General features: G+C 34.3%; 1 protein-coding gene across 4 annotated transcripts in view; it reads left to right on the top strand.

The window, feature by feature from the left end:
- The window catches only part of ARL5A (ARF like GTPase 5A), a 29,941-nt gene extending 16,651 nt beyond the window's left edge, over positions 1-13,290 (top strand). For 2 of the 4 annotated variants that reach the window (XR_011387294.1, XM_002712166.5), the window contains 2 exons: positions 5,652-5,803; positions 8,883-13,290. Coding sequence is in view for 2 of the 4 variants with exons in the window: in XM_002712166.5 (XP_002712212.1) it covers positions 5,652-5,803; positions 8,883-8,931 (201 nt within the window). In the remaining 2 variants the exon portion in view is untranslated. Of the gene's footprint in view, positions 1-3,067; positions 3,269-5,651; positions 5,804-8,882 lie in introns of all 4 variants that reach the window. The other 2 variants (XR_011387293.1, XM_008258581.4) reach the window with 2 other exon arrangements.
- Positions 13,291-16,664: the final 3,374 nt, after the last annotated feature.

Raw genomic sequence — 16,664 nt, forward strand, 5'->3', positions numbered from 1 at the left:
GCCAGGAGCCAGGAGCTTCTTCTGGGTCTCCCACGCGGATGCAGGGACCCAAGGACTTGGGCAGTCTTCTGCTTTCCCAGGTCATAGCAGAGAGTAGATTGGAAATGGAGCAGCTGGGTCTTAAACCATGCCCATATGGGATGCCGGCACTACAGGCCAGGGTGTTAACCTGCAGTGCCATAGCACCAGCCCCAACTTTGGAGTTTATTTGATTATGTCCTTTTGACTAGGCAAAATTGCATGACTAGCCACATTCCCTTAGTCCTTGAAAAATATTTCTAATAACATAAGTTTAAAAATGAAGCAAACAATAATATAGTCAACTTAGGTATAATAGATACTATAAAGTCATACAATATTTACTACCGTGGCAATTGACTGTTTTTGAATGCCTTTTATTACAGGTGCTACTTTCTCAACTCACTTATAGGTAGGAATAGAAAAATTAATATTTATACATTTTTTCATTTTAGTGGCCTTTCTGTAAAGCTTAAGAAATTGGGATATATTTGTAATGAAGTTTATGTTACTTTTAATATAGATTTAATGATTTGCTTTTGAGATTTGCTTAAAGAATTTTAATGTTTCAGGCAACCTTTCAAGACTTTCAGAAACCTATCTACCACAGAAAGGTGCACCTTCTCTGATTTTGAGCTTCAGTTATTGCAGCTGTGATAAATATCTTCTTTTTTTTTTTTTTTTAAATATATCTTGCCATTGTACATTCATTTACCAAGTCTATGTCTATGTTGGGATATAAGCAAAAAGCTGTTAAAGAGGCATATTAAGGATTCTTGTCTCTTTTCAACTTTGTAATGAACAGATAATTCCAGTGGCTCATTTTATGAATACTTTGGGACAAGAGAAATAGATGTACCTGTTAGCACCTGTTATTTTTCCCTTGACTGTACTTTTTTTTTTTTTTAAAAGACACTGTTAACAGGTAGCTTTTCTGTTTGATTTTTACTTAATCAGTCAATATGTAGCAGGATCAGTATGAAGATCCCACTAGTGGAGATCAGAGTATTTGGATTTTGCTATTTGGGGCATTAACTTGGGCAGATCACTTAGCTTCATCTGTTGCAGATGAATACACTGAGACCAGAAAGTTGATGTGACATGTGTTTAAGGGGATTTGAACTTGGGTCTTCTTATTTCTTTAGGCTCTTTGCTAGGGAGAGGGAAAAAGAGAAAGTCATAAATAAGGGCTAGCTGGAAAGTGAGAAGAGCCAGAGAAAGGAAACTACCAGAAAAGAAAGGAATTACAAATACACTGGGGAGCTAAAGTGAGCTAAACTGAGTGTAGGGATAACAAAAGCCAAATGGAGAGTTCTGGAGAGAGACAGTGGATCAAAGAATAAGAATGTTAGGGAGCCTGTCAAAAAAAAAAAAAAAAAGAATGTTAGGGAAGAAAAAATCAATTTAGACATGGGATTTGTTGGGTATTTTGTGCATACTACATTATTATCACTGATACTGATTCTTTACAAAACTGTACAAAGTTTAAAATACTCTCAAAGCTTTGTATTTTTAAAAAATTTTAAATACAACTAAATGAAGTTTAAAACTTGGAACTAAGGGCTGGCGCTATGGAATAGTGGGTGAAGCCGCTGCTTGCAGTGCCGCCATCTCATATGGGCACTGGTTCGAGTCCTGGCTGCTCCGCTTCCCATCCAGCTCTCTGCTATGGCCTGGGAAAGCAGTAGAAGATGGCCCAAGTCCTTGGGCCCCTGCACCCATGTGGGAGGCCCAGAAGAAGCTCCTGGCTCCTGACTTTGAATTGGCACAGCTCCGGCCATTGTGGCCGTCCAGGGAGTGAACCAGCAGAATGGAAGACCTCTCTTTCTCTCTCTGCCTCTTCCTTTCAAATAAATAAATCTTTAAAAAAAAACAAAAACAAAAACAAAACAAAACAAAAAAACAAAAACTTGAAGCTCATTAATTTAAAAATAGTCCCAGACATTAAAGTCTGAAATTTTATTCTGAAAACTTACCTTTTTTTTTTTTTAAGATTTATTTGAAGGAGTTAGAAAGAGGGAGAGACAAAGATTTTCTATCCACTGGTTCACTCTCCAGATGGCTGTTAGAACCAGGGCTGGGCCAGGCTGAAGCCAGGAGCTTCTTCCAGGTCTCCCAAATGAGTGACAGGCCCAAGCACTTGGGCCATCTTCTGCTGCATTTCCTAAGCGATTACTGGATCAGAAGTGAAACAGCTTTTTCTATATATGGGTGAAATGGTCATTTTCCCATTCAATTGTTTATGCCATTGTCTGTATTCTCACTAAACTAGGATCTTTTTTGCTTTTTACTAGTTAAACTTCTTATTTGTTGATGTATTAAGCCATTTTACTATAAAGTAATTTTAAACTATGGTATCTCAAAAACAAAAATATGACAGGGAGAAGCAGAGAAAGGAGGAAGGGAATATCATTATGTACTTAGAGTTGTATTTACAAATCACATTGAGTCTGTTAAAAATTCATTAAAAAAAAAAAAAAAAAGAGCAGCCAGGACTTGAACCGATGCCCATATGAGGTGCTGTCATTGTAGGTGTCAGCTTTACCCACTGCACCATAGTGCTGGCCCCCTGAATGACTCAGCTTTTAGAAATTATCTCACAAATGGGACTTTGAGAAACAAATTGACAACTGTACCTGACAGAGTGACATATAGAACATCTAAATGTATCTTGCATTTGCTGTTACTCATCTTAACAAAAATATATTTAAGACTCAGAAACTGTAATAGTATGTAGCAGAAAATACTCTAGAGTGTTTAAAGTGACTTATATGCAAAAGTTTATGTTGTTCACCTTATACTTTGACCTCTTAAAATCAAGCTGATGAACAATTAATCCAATATACCTGTTTTCTTTTGTTATAATGGATAATTGATTTTGACATTACATAATAAAAAGCAAAGAAAGATCTTTTATATCTTCTTAAATATTTTAAAACAGATAAGATAGTTACTTTTTAAAAACCAAGAACCCCAAATTAAAAAATTTGAGCCCTTAAGACCCAGAAAAATATATATTCAGTTTTGTTTTGTTTCTTGTATTTTCCAGTTTTCAGTCCAGGGCTTCTCCAAATAATTTCATCACTAAGAGTGATGAATTTGAATAACTTCAAATAGTATAAATCATGTGTTTTAACTTGTGCCAAGTGTTTATGTTGGAAATTTGTTCTTTGAGCATGCCAGCCTTAGCAAACCTGACGTATATAAAGACTTCAACACACACCAGCAAGAGATACTGAAACCTAGGAAGGTACGAGTTAAGTCCCATGGAAAATCCACCTACTTGGTAACTCGGCCACATATCAAGTATTGACAGTGTTTCCATTTTCTATTTCTAATAAGAGAAAAAATATTTTACATTCTAGATAATGAGTACATATGTACACATGATTGTTCAATCTTTAAATTTTTTTGTTTTTTATATAGACAAGTGAACTTTAAGTGAAACTAGTTGAATAAGAGATATTAAAGCTGTTTATGTTCTAGCAGTATTCCTTTCTGACCGTGCTGAGTCATTAACTGTGGTAGAACTAATAGCTACAGTACTGCAGAGGGCACTGTCGCTAAAAGTCAATTTTGGTTGTTATATAAAATGTTTTACATAACTCCTTTTAACCAAATAAGCATACTGCTTGTATTTTTATTTACATCAGAAAGAATTAATTAATCCTAGATTCTAACAAAAGTAAGAAAATGTGGAACAATTTTAGTTTGTACCTACTGACAGTTTCATTGCTTGAAACATATATGCATATTATTGAAACCAAAATCTCCCCCTAAAGTCTCCAAGAAAAAGAAAGATGGCATTCAATGTACTTGGGAAAGCCTGCAAGCACAGTACCAAAAGTACTGTCAGTGTCTCGTAATTTTTGTGGATACAGGAAGAAATTTATGAGAGCTTCATTAACTGAGTGCGTTCTTCATAGATTTTTGGCCCAGGTTCTACAAATGGACTTTAGGGTATTAACATCCTATAATTGTACATAAACTTTAAAAAATATTTGGTGTGTGTGTATATATATATAACATATATATTTATACTATATATTATATATAATTTTTATATATTTATGAAAATTATGTATATATAATATACATAACATATATATATACACACACATATAATGTGCATTTTTATGGGGAAAGCGTCCTTAACTTTTAATAGGTCACAAAGGAGGTCATAAACTTTAAAAAAGGTTAGAGGATGGAGAGTGAAAAGAGACCAAGAACATTTGGCCTGTTTTGTGAATAAAACAGCAGTCATTTAGGTGTGTGCATAGTTATTATATTTGGATAGGGCTGGTGTGGTGAATGCCTTGCTCAGATTAGATAACTCAGTATTTTGTTATGAAGGAACAAATTTGGAAAGTTGAAAGACTTTGCTTCAGAGTCATGGCATAGAAGTGATAAAATTAATTGGAAAATTTTAATGAGTTTATTGCCAATCCCAGATGATCCTGTTTTATATTCAAATCTAAGAAGTCTTCATTGATAAAGATAAAGGGATTAAATCTCAGAGGGGGAACATGATTGGTTTAAGATGGTGCTTCTTGATTGAAAAGTAAGCCCTAGGGCCTTACTGTGTACATTACATATAATTTGTTTGCTTATTTCCTATGTACATAGATGGCCCTAGCTATGTACGTTGTTGCGAGACTTGGAGTAAAGTCACCAGAAACACTTTCTGTAGAGCTTAATTCTCATCCTGGGTTGTGAAAGGCTGGATTAGGAAGTTGGAGAGAAAGCAGTGTGTAAAAGAGAAATGATTGGAACATAGAGATAAGAATGTCCAAAATTTTCTGCTGGAGAAAAGCAACCTTGGAACTATCCTGACACTGATTGGATACATTGGCAGTTTTCATAGCTTGCATGATATTGGGCTCATTGTTTCTAAGACACCTGAACTTTCTCTGGAAGGTGTCAGATAAGCATAGGATTATCTTGAGTTCCAGCAACCTATTTATGAGTTTCCATACTTAACTGGTCACTTAGATCTGTCAGAAAGGTCTATCTGACTTTTACTAGAATCATTTCAAAAGTTAAATGTTTTTACTGGATTAACAGCAGGGACTCTAGTAATTTGAATTTTAGTTCATTTTTAAATATTGTCCCTTTTAGTTCCATTATGCTCTGATCATCCCCATAACATTGTTTAATAATCCAAAGCACTTGTTCCTTTATAACTGAACTATTCTGAATCATAATCTGTAAATATTAATGTTGCCACTATTCAAGAAAAAAAAAGAATGTCCAAAACTGTTAGATAGATTTATAATTAAAACAGAGACTTTAAATAGTGAGTGATACAAGATGAAGCAGGAGAATGTAGGTAAGGTATTCTTAGTAACTGTTTAAATGTAATTTTGGAATAGAATGAATACATACTATTTTTGAAGATGGGTTGTTAAATATAGCACTTATGGTTATTAAAATATGGCCAAAGAAATATGTAAATTATACAAGTAGATATTTATTTAAAATATGTTCAAGGTTAACTTTACCTTCTCTCAGAGATTCTAAGCCCAATAGTTGAGACATTCTAGGTTAGGTTACTAACATTATGAAAAATATTATTAAGTTGGAAAACACATAGACGAATATACTAGCCTTTACAGTTTTGTTTGCTTTTATAGGACTTAAGGAAAGCTGGTTTGCTGATTTTTGCTAATAAGCAAGATGTTAAAGAATGCATGACTGTAGCAGAAATCTCTCAGTTTTTGAAGCTGACTTCTATCAAAGATCACCAGTGGCATATCCAGGCCTGCTGTGCTCTTACTGGAGAGGGGTAAGAAGTCTTTCTCTCAGATGACGTGTATTTAGTTTAGAAGCATGTATGTTCACTTAAAATCAATTCAAAACATTGCAAGGAAGAGATGTGAGACACAATTCATGTCTACAGTTGGAGACTTTTTAGGTTCGTTATGTAAATAGTAACAAACAATATAAACATCACACACATAAACATACTGAACTAGTGCATGTAAGCATATAGATGATGTGGTAATGGGATGTCTTTAACAGCTGGAGAAGTCAGGAAATAATTCTTGTAAACACTTGCTGAGCATGTCCTATGTCTGGAGTGTTTTCCATACAGTGTCTCCTCATTACAGGCCTACAGACTGATGGTGTTTAATTGATGTTTTATTCATAATCTGAAATAGGAGAGGATTCATGTGTGAGACTAGGTTGGGGTACTTACTGTTGCCTAAAATGTCAAGGAGTTGTTTCACTTTAAAAAATAAAAAAGAGTTGATGAAATTAGAGAAAGGGTTCTTGGTTCTGGATGAGAGGTACTGCAAGAGACATGGGTGTCTATAGGAGAATTTTCCATGTTTTGGTGCCCAGAAGTGAAAGCATTTTAAGAAGGAGGTGGTGGACAGCATTGTCATATAAGGTCTGGCACACCGAGGATGGAGGGAGAGAGTGCCATTGAATTTAACAATAAATGAATAAATTAAAAAGGAAGTGGATATTAGGAAACAAATAGCTATAAACTCATACATGTGACAGGAGAAGGAACAAGAAATGAAATAGCAGGCATTAAATTATCAAGCTAAAACGAAGAGCAAACTAAAACATTTTGTTGTTTTGGCAGATCTGTATATTTAAAAGCAGAGAAAAAAAATCAAAGATGAGAGTATAAATTTTGAATGAGGTTCAGAGGCATGGGGCATTGATAGACAAATTAGCTGAAGTGGAAGAAATTCTTTTCTGTTGGAGTCGGTGATGAAGGGTGAAGCCATATTCAGTTAGTGAAGCCAGATTTTAGTGAAATAAAAGGCATACTTACAGACCTTTGAAAGGTCATAATTAGAATCTGAGTAGAAATGTGTTGTATGTTTGTCAAATTATTATATGTTGAGATACAGGTAATTCAGAAAGTTCATGGAAAGTAGAATAAGTTTAATTTTGATGCAAAATGTTTTGAAATCCCCATGTAGTTTCTTTGTAATATGAATTTTTTCATGAACTTTTGGATTTCAAAAAATTTTTGCACTGAAATACATATTTTAGTTCCATTTTCCTCAAACTGTTTGAAGTACTCCAGTTATAGCTCTTGGTCTATCAAGCAAAAGCATTAATTATAATGTTAAATTTGGAAATAAAGACAGTCATCTAGGAATGACCTAAGATTTATTTTGAATACTTTGATAATTGAGTTGTTGTGTGGAAAATGTGTCAAGGATTAGTATAGGTATGAACTCAGTTTTTATTTTAGAAAGAGGAAAATTAAATTTTATTTTCAAAAGAAGAAAGGAATAGATTTTGGTATCTTATCAACTGTTGGTTCATATGGGCCTGTGGAGCAGTTAGCAAGTAAAATGTTTGGTTTGGGGGGAAGCGTTCTTTTTCCTTCTGCGGGGTAACTTCCTTGGTCTAAATTCTTGGATTTACTGTTGATACTTAACTGTTAATTTATTGGATTAGAGATCACAAACTTTGGAGCATGACCTCATGTTTGACTCCTACTTCTGCCATTTGCTAATCTTGCCATGCCTGGGTTTTCTCTGTAACATAGGAATGATTCTGATTTCAGTATTGTAAGGATTAGTTATGACAATGATGTTGGGGCTGGCACTGTGGCATAGTAGGTAAAGCCGCTACCTGCAGTGTCCGCATCCCATATGAGCACTGGCTGTAGTCCATGCTGCTCCTCTTCCGATCCAGCTCTCTGCTATGGCCTAGGAAAGCAGAAGATGGCCCAAGTCCTTGAGCCCCTGTACCCACATGGGAGACCAGGAAGAAGCTGCTGGCTCCTGGCTTCGGATCAGCCCAGCTCTGGCCGTTGCAGCCATTTGGGGGAGCGAACCAGCAGATGGAAGGTCTCTCTCTTGCTCTGCTTCTTTCAAATAAATAAAATCTAAAAAACAAAGCAAACAAAAGACAGTGATATTAATTGTTTAGTGTAGTTTCTAGGTTGTTATTAGGTTGGTATTCTTTTAACAAATAATATATTCACCTATTGTTTTTCTCATTTTAAACTGTTTCCTGTCACTAGTTTACAGTAAAGGGATCTAGTTACAGGAGAAAACTATGACCTGGCCACTTCAAAATGACCGTTTATTTACCTGTTGCCATTTGTTTTTTCTATATCTGTCTGCAGAAGTTCATCATAGATAATAGTTAACACTTAATAAGTGCTGCTTTTTGTTGTAATGTGTACAACTATTTCCCTCTTGCTAAACATTTCACGTATTTTACTACAATGACAGCCCTTTTTAAAATTTTGGATTCTTTTCAATTTTATTGAGATTTTATTGCCTTCAAATTTTTTACAGACTTATATAATGCGTTATACATATACTTTTTTTAGCATTCTACTTTATATTTAGTTTAATTTTCTGCCATTTTTATTTATATCATGAGCATTTTATCATATAAAATAATTTTGAAAGTTCTTAATCTTATGAATGCCCCATAATTTAATTTTTTTCTATTTCTATTTCTATTTAAAATACTTTTAAAGTATTTAAAATACTTTAAATAGAAATGAGCAGTCTCATACGTAAATTTGTTCATTGCTGACTTTCTGTAGGATACATTTCTAGAAGTAGAAAAAGGAGTGCAGAGTATTTCTGTTTTAAATATTTTAATACATATTGCAGTATTGCTTTCTGTGGGCATTTGTTGTGTAATTATTATTGAGCTGCTTTTGTGTGTCAGCCTGTGTTCTAGCCACCTTTCTAAGCATAGAGGTTGTGTTTATGAGAGTGTGGTTTCATGGCAACAGCCCAGCATTGAAAGTATTACTGATTTTTTTTTCATCTTTGTTGTTTAGATAAATGAAAAACGGTACCATCCTTTAATTTACTGTCCATAGTTTCTTAGTTCATAATTTAATCAGTTGATTTTGTTTTCTTTAGATTATGTCAAGGACTTGAATGGATGATGTCCCGACTTAAGATTAGATGATCTCTACTGACCTCGTCTTACAGACTTTGTGTAAACAGTGTGCTGGACTTTACCTGAAAGCTGCAAAATTTAATGGTTTAGATATATTTATAATAAACTGATTTAAACGTTTTCTATAAGAAGAAAAATTCAGACCACTTGTTTGAAAACAAAGATGAAGTCTCACTTTCCAATTTACTTTCTCATTATTCCTTCCAAAGTAAGTTATGAAAGCTGTGATTGACATTTTTCTCATAATGAATGCTCTCAGGACATTGTGTAGCCTGTGGTAAGTACAAAGGGAGAGGAATGCTTTTGAACTTCTAAGAGCTTTAGTATCAGTATAACCTCCCTTGTTGAATGTTGTCATTTTCTTGTTCCATTTAGTCAAACTACAAATCACAGATACTAGGTTTCCAATATTTTAAAATGTAACATTACTTATGAAAAGTATTTTGTGTAATGTATTGTATATATACCTCAAGTCAAGTTAATGGCTTTGGTTTATGTGCTAAAGAAAAGCAAGTAACACAAAAATTAATAATATTCTTGGTTATAACCATAATGAGATGAGCACTGGCATTGGTGGTAAGTGCCATTTTGTATGTTTCCTCTTTGTTCTCTGTATTGTACTAACCAGCCCCCAAATCATGGAGCTACTCTTAAAAAAAAAAAAAGGAAAAGTCAAAAGCTTGATAACTACTGTATACCTCTTTTTTTGCCCAATCCCACATATGAAAACATATAATCCAAATAAGTGGAATATGTTATCAAATTCTTAGTTAAGGATTACTAATGGACAGAACTGTACAATGAACAGTCACCAGATTATTCTTTTTGTTGGTCTAAATTGCTAACCAAATTATTCATGAATCAGTCAATCATAAATTGCGATAAAAAAAACTATCAAGTTTTTTCTTATTAGTGTTAATTGAGTACTGGTAGGAAACAGGTCTATCCAGAGAAGTAATGCTCTATAAATATTATTAAATAATTCAGCTATAGTTTTTTTAAGTATTAAATTATATTTGAAGCAGTTAAATGAATTTGAGAATTAAGAGTAAGGCATATTCAAGCAACAGCATTAATTAATTTGCAGATTTCTTATTTTAGGAATCAGAATAATTTGAGTTTGTTTTTGTAAGTTTTCTTGTATCTTCCACATAAATGCGTTATTTGACAATTATAAAATGTGATTGTTTTTGGAATGCTTTTAAGAATTTGGTTTAAAAATCGATTGACATGATGTGGTGTTTATACTAGGAAATAACTTGACCCAAAATACCTTCTGTGTTTGCTTAGGATATTTTCTTTGATATCTAAAAGTTGAGGTTTTTCTGTCTCAACTGTAAGCAAACATCCTAAATGTGTTAAAGCATATTCTCAGATACTCTATTTAAGTATCTTTCATGTCCTGAAAATCTGAAGATTAATCTGAACTGCCAGTTTTTAGATTTAGAATATTCAAGGAAAAAATAACTACTTTTAGAGCGATGTTTTCAATTTCATCTAGGTTTTGGTGAGGAATAATACTATGTACTATAAACATTGAGAAAACTTTGAAAGTTCTTTTCTACCAGATATGAAATATTCAATTTCTAATTCCAACTCAGATGTGAAAGATCAGTAGTTAACATTGGTTGTTTTGTGTTTTATAATATGTTCAAAATACAACTACAACATTTAGTATTTGTCAACATACTTTTACAAACGTACATCATCAATAAGCTTTGTTCATATGTTCTTGTATTTTCTTAAATAATTATAATGAGTTACTTGTAAATTAAAAATTCCCTTAAAAACCCAAATCTATTTATCAGAGATAAGTATTCTGCAAAGTAGCCATGCAAAGCCTTTTGTACTTTTCGTTTTTTAATTCCAATAGTTCCTTGATTGCTGCCACATCAATTCAGCACAGTACCAGCACATTCCCGTGTCATCAAGGTGTTGGCTAAAATTTATTCTTAATTGAATGTTTAAAGCATGCCCTACATTTTTACATTTGGTTTAGTGTAATGAATTCTGAAATGACATCATGAGAAAGCACAGAAGCTTCTACCACATTGTAAAAAGATGATTTGGTTGCTTTCTACCCATCTGGGCTAAGTATTAAAAATGAGGTGGTGTCTATGTACTTGTTACATAAAACTGAAATTACAACTGGGAAAACAAGACTTCAATTCTTGGCTAAAGATGTCAGCATCATTTTCACAGTATTAACTTCCAGATAAGATAGAGAGCCTCATCAGTAGTTACATGGGCAATTTATGTATAATGTAAGTGGAATTAAAGGGCAGTACTTTTGGATTTTTAATATGCTACTTGGGAGTTCAAGCAAATATCTCATTTATAGTCACTATGTTCAGCTTTGAACAGAAACAAAGATTCATCTGTACATGTGGCTAGATTTAAATATCCTGTTTTGATATTAATTTTGAAAGTCATATAGCTTCTCTTGATATCTTGATAAAAGAAAATGTATGCTATAAGCATTTAATTATATTGAATTTTGTCATAATCACATTTATGAAGTATACTCACAATTATGTTAAGGTTCTTGTTTGAACTTTTCAGTTGTTTTTCTCTCCCAGCACATCTTAGCCCTCAAGATGGACAAAATAATAATAATGAAGGCAGGTGGCTTGGGGACAGAAGGAAGTGGGTATTCATTCTCTTATATGACATTTTGCCTTAAGAATAAAAATGTGCTTTGGCAGTGCTGGCTGGCATTTTTAGTGAAGGTAGTAATGGTGATTTTTAGAAGCGAAGGAAGAAGAGTTTGTTTGCTGGCCTTTTGAGAACTGCCTGGTGGGTAGTTCAGTGAGTTTCAGCACAGTACAGGGAACTTGAAGAAAGGCAGGAAGTTCTTGAGATGTTCTGTTCTTTTTCGTCTGAGTGTATAATATTAATTAAGATGCCTAGAAATGGGACTGTATTGTCTCTTCTCTTACAGGCACTTTACATTTCTTGCTGTGACTACAGCAGCCACATACAGTACAGACAACCTCAAAATCTGTTTATATTAATGTAAATAGAAAAACTGTAGGCAACTTTTAGTTTTCTCTGCAGGCATTTCAGGAATATAGTGGACTCTCCTTTGTATATAGAGGACAGCAGCGCATCATAGATTATCTTAATGGGCTTGTCTTCTCTGCAATTGCCCACTGGTATCCTGACATCCATCCCTTTTTCAAAGCTGAGTGAAGAGAAGAGGATTCCTCACATGACTGAACTTTGAACCTTTCCACTTTGCAAATAGTATAGAACTTCTTGCTTCAGGGTCAGCTCTCCCATATCTCAGTTGTTCCTAGCTCTCTTGTATCTTCATTCACCATCAGTGAAGATATATTATCTTGGTTCTGCAGATATTCTAAATATTACCTATAATCATTGTGCCCCAAACCACTAGTTTCTAAGTGGCTTCTCTAGTTTCTTGCTGTCCTCCCACAAGAGTGGCTTGATTAACTGATTTGGACCTTGCTGGTGATAAAGCTTTGTCAGAGTTGAGTCCATTAGAACAGCGTACAGTGCACACAGCACATAGATGCCTGCAGTAAAATCCTTTAAGTTACACTGTATTTAACATTTTAATGCTTCTTAATTTTAACTTCATATACTGAATAGATTTGGAAAGATAAGACTCTGCCAGCTCCTTGAGTTATTATTTAGACATGGAGGGTATGTTATATATGGATTAGCTTCCAGTTACTGAGGGTGATTATGCTTTGGAGAATACCAGTTCAGCCAGTTTGAGTTGGAAAAAATGCCAAACCAAATTCATATGTAGTGTTTTACCTAAAGATATTCTTCAAACCATGCCCACATTCCATTATTTTCCTCATCTTTACTTAAAAAAACAAAGATAAATGTTAGATATCTAAAGAAATTTCTAATGGAAAGCCTATCTTTACAATTCTATTAAAATGTGCTTTAAGACATGCATTGACTATGTAGATGCAGATATAATATACAAAATAAACCTTTACAGATCCACTTATACAAAAAAAACTGTATTATGATCCCTCAAGGAATGTATGGTTGGTTAAGACCTTGATAGTGGAGTGGAGTAAAGGAAAGAAAGCTAGAATTTAGAGCTTTGAATACTTCTATTTGATCCTAAGAACACATGGAATTGTGATGAAATGTAACAGAATACAGTTGGATTAGTTATGTAATAATTCTTATTACTTGTCTAGCCATTGTGTTTTGTTCTAAAAACTAAACTTTAAATCTGTATGGTATTACCTGGTAGGTCTCTGTTCTTTAGTTTAAAAAGAAGAAGAAAAAGAAAATCCCACAGTCTGTACTCAAGAAGTGCCTAAAACTGATTTGTGTTGATTTTTAAGTCCATCTAATAAATTATATCTGTTTTCTATGGTATTGTATGTTCTTGTCTTACTGATGTCACAGTCCTGAGGGTTTCTAAGTCACAATTTGTGCTTTATTTGGATAAAAAGCCTTTACATGAAAGACACCCACCCAAACCTCAACAAACCATAGTGTAAGGAAGCACAAGCGAAACAGCTGAAATGTTTTGTGACACTGGTATTAGTTAAGGCAGACTAGGAAACTGAACTCTATTCCTGTTTTGTTTTTCAAACAGTTTTAACAAGAGAGTATGCTGTATATTTGGAAGTCTTAGTAAAAGTTTATTGCTTACTTAAGAGTGGCTTCTTAATTCTCAGTGGTTAGAATCCTAAGTGTCATCATTTAAATCTTGAGCCATTTTATTTGTGTGTATATCCACCAAAATCCCGCCTTTGGTTTGACTCCATTTACAGACCAAAATATTTAGTAGAATCTTACTACATCTCTTCTATATTCTTCCAATTAAAAAAAATTGAACAGTATGACTGTAAATTTCTGGGGTAAAGCTTCATGATGTTTTCAGTGATGCGCAATCACATAACAACACATTGTAAATCATCTGCATGCAAAGTGAAACATGTATCTGATTTTAACTTATTCTAATGACGTCCCTTCTCCCAAACTGACTGATGCCTGCCAGAGTTCCTCTATTTTTGCTTGAAACTAGTCCTTTGAGGTTGGAGTAGTCTGTTTTTCTATTATGCCCCTCTGTGGTTTCATCAGATGAGGTGATACCTGCAAAGCATTTTTGAAGATGTTTTTTAGGTTAACGTCCAGGATATGAAATTGATGAGGCAGCTATGTCTAATTGAGGGCTCATTTAGTTGCTTGAGATGAGAAAAATGTATGCTAATAATTTTTATTTATGTATAAGATATATTTTACTAATAATACTGATTTTAAAAGACGTTCTTTTTGTAGATAATCTTCCTTACCAGGTTTTCCTGAGGAAGCCTAGCTAAAGATGTGTTAAAACTAATCTGTTTGTGAACAACCTCTCCTAACCCCCAAATTGAGCTGTGTGTGTTCTCTAACAAATTAGAATACCTTTTGAAAAATTTTAGGTTTGTGGGAATTTCCAGTACTTTAAAAGATTTCACTGAATCTTTGCATGCAATAGGAGGAGGAAATTTTGTCTTTCCTCATTATTTTATAAATATCTTTATAAGCTAGGGAAGTTCCATCTATAAGGAATATTCTAGGAAGTAAGGATCTTTAAGTGCTTGGGTACTTTTGTATTTCCTCAATGCTGATGAGTTAGACATTTAGGGTAATAATACTTCCGAGCCTTCTTGAGAAGACATACTGAGGAAGGATAGGAGGGGAAGATTGGAGTGGGGACCTCCCCATCGGTAAAGCAGTGTAATCAGCTGTGCCAGTGCTGCTTCACTGTGACGCTGTGTGTGTGCCCAGAATTAACTGAAAAATCAAGCTCCAGAAATGGAAGGTGTTGGTCAGATGACCACTGGGAGGACTTTGTTGACTATGAAATGGAGGAATAATGTCAAGCTACTTTGATGGAAAAATGGAAAATATTATTGGTGAGTTTCTGTGTGTAATATGTACATTAACTTTTTTTTAAAGTTGCATGTTAATCTGTATAAAATATTGTCTCTGTTTTATGCTTTGAGTAAAAAGGAAAAAGGAAGTTGAGTTAAATTGTTACTCTATTATGTATTCCATATACCTTTTCTTTTAGAAAGGGTTAATTATAATTACTATTCCCACTTCTGTGTTGTCAGTGTTTTTATTCTGTTTGTTCTCTTAAGTGTTTGCACATGGCAGTAGGGCTGGGATGCACCAAGGCAATTGAAAAAGTATGACAAGTGTATTTTCTGAATGATGAATATTGACCTGATCTTTTCTGGGAAACTTTTCCAGGACCCAGTCAATGAATGGAGAATTTTCTTTTACTTCTGAATATTGGAAATGAGTTTGAGAGTAACCAGTTTGTGTGATTGATTAGTTTTAATGGTGAGAAAAGTCTGATCATTTGAAATGAATAAAGTGGCCATTCATGAACATTTTTGACAGTCAGTAGAAGAAACAGTGGGAAAAGTAGACACATGCTTTCTAGAATATTGTCAGTCTTCCCTCTACTAAGATGTAAGCTCCAGCAGGGCGGCTACCCCAGTGTTGTGTTCATCAATTTATATCTCATAGGTAACAGGTGTTCAGTTCATACATGTTCACTAATGAATGAATCAACTACTAATATTTTTGTGGGTTTTTCGTGGTTCTTTTGCCCCTAGATAGGGGCATGTGATTTAACATACTGCATCATTTAACTCTTAACGTATTTAATGCTGCCTTATTTAAAAAGGGATTCAAAGTGACTATATGTTTTTCTTATTAGTTCGTGTGGTAGAAATCCAAGAGATTTCTTCAAAAATTACCTGAAAGCATCATGCAGAGGCAAATGAATATATACTAATTTTATTCATTTGGAATCTGTACAGATCTGCATCTAGGAACGTCTGTAAAATGCCGGTTTGTTGTTAGCATCTGCAGTGCTGCAATAGTAAGCGGCCCAAGCGCTTCCTGGAAGAAATGCTGTGTCGTCTTTTACTGCTCTTTTAGCTCGTCTTTAGTTTTCACAGCTGAAATATTCCCTTTTCGCTAGTAAGAAACTTCTGTCTCATGAAGTGAATGAGACTACACAACATTAAAATAACCTCTAACAGTGCTATGAATGTGCTCCTGATGATTGGTACTGCCCTTTTGGAATCTCTTGAGTTGGGATGCCTAAGTAAGCAGTTATTCACAACACTGCATTCCTTACTTCTGGTAAACCATTGCTTGTCAAAATAGATGTTCCCTTGAAACATCTTTTTAAAACACTTCCAATGATTGTGTTTAGATTTCCAAATATTCTACCATATTTCCCATATTGTTACAAGAAGCACTGCAATGGACATCTTCCACTTTAACAATTTTATTTGTTTGTTGTTGTTGTTGTTGTTAAATTTAGTATTACTTATTTTGGTTAGAATCCAAAAAGTAAAACTACTGGATTAAGTAGTGTGATGGGATTTGAAAATACTAACTATTCCATATTTTCACTAATAAGTATTTTTTTAAGATTTATTTTTTGAAAGGCAGAATTACAGAGAGGGAGAGACAGAGAAAGATCTGCTTTCTGCTGGTTCACTCCCTAAATGGCTGCAGTGGCAGAGCTGAGCCAATCCAAAGTCAGGAGCCAGGAGCTGCTTCTGGGTCTCCCACAAGGGTGCAGGAGCCCAAACACTTGGGCCATCCTCTACTGCATTAGCAGGGAGCTGGATCGAAAGTGGATCATCCAGAACTTGAACGCATGCCTTTATGGGATGCCAGCACTGCAGGTGGCGGTTTAACCCATTATGCCATGACACTAGCCCTGCCTCTTA

This window comes from Oryctolagus cuniculus, chromosome 3 (assembly GCF_964237555.1).
Source record: "Oryctolagus cuniculus chromosome 3, mOryCun1.1, whole genome shotgun sequence".
In the NCBI taxonomy this organism is placed as follows: domain Eukaryota; kingdom Metazoa; phylum Chordata; class Mammalia; order Lagomorpha; family Leporidae; genus Oryctolagus; species Oryctolagus cuniculus.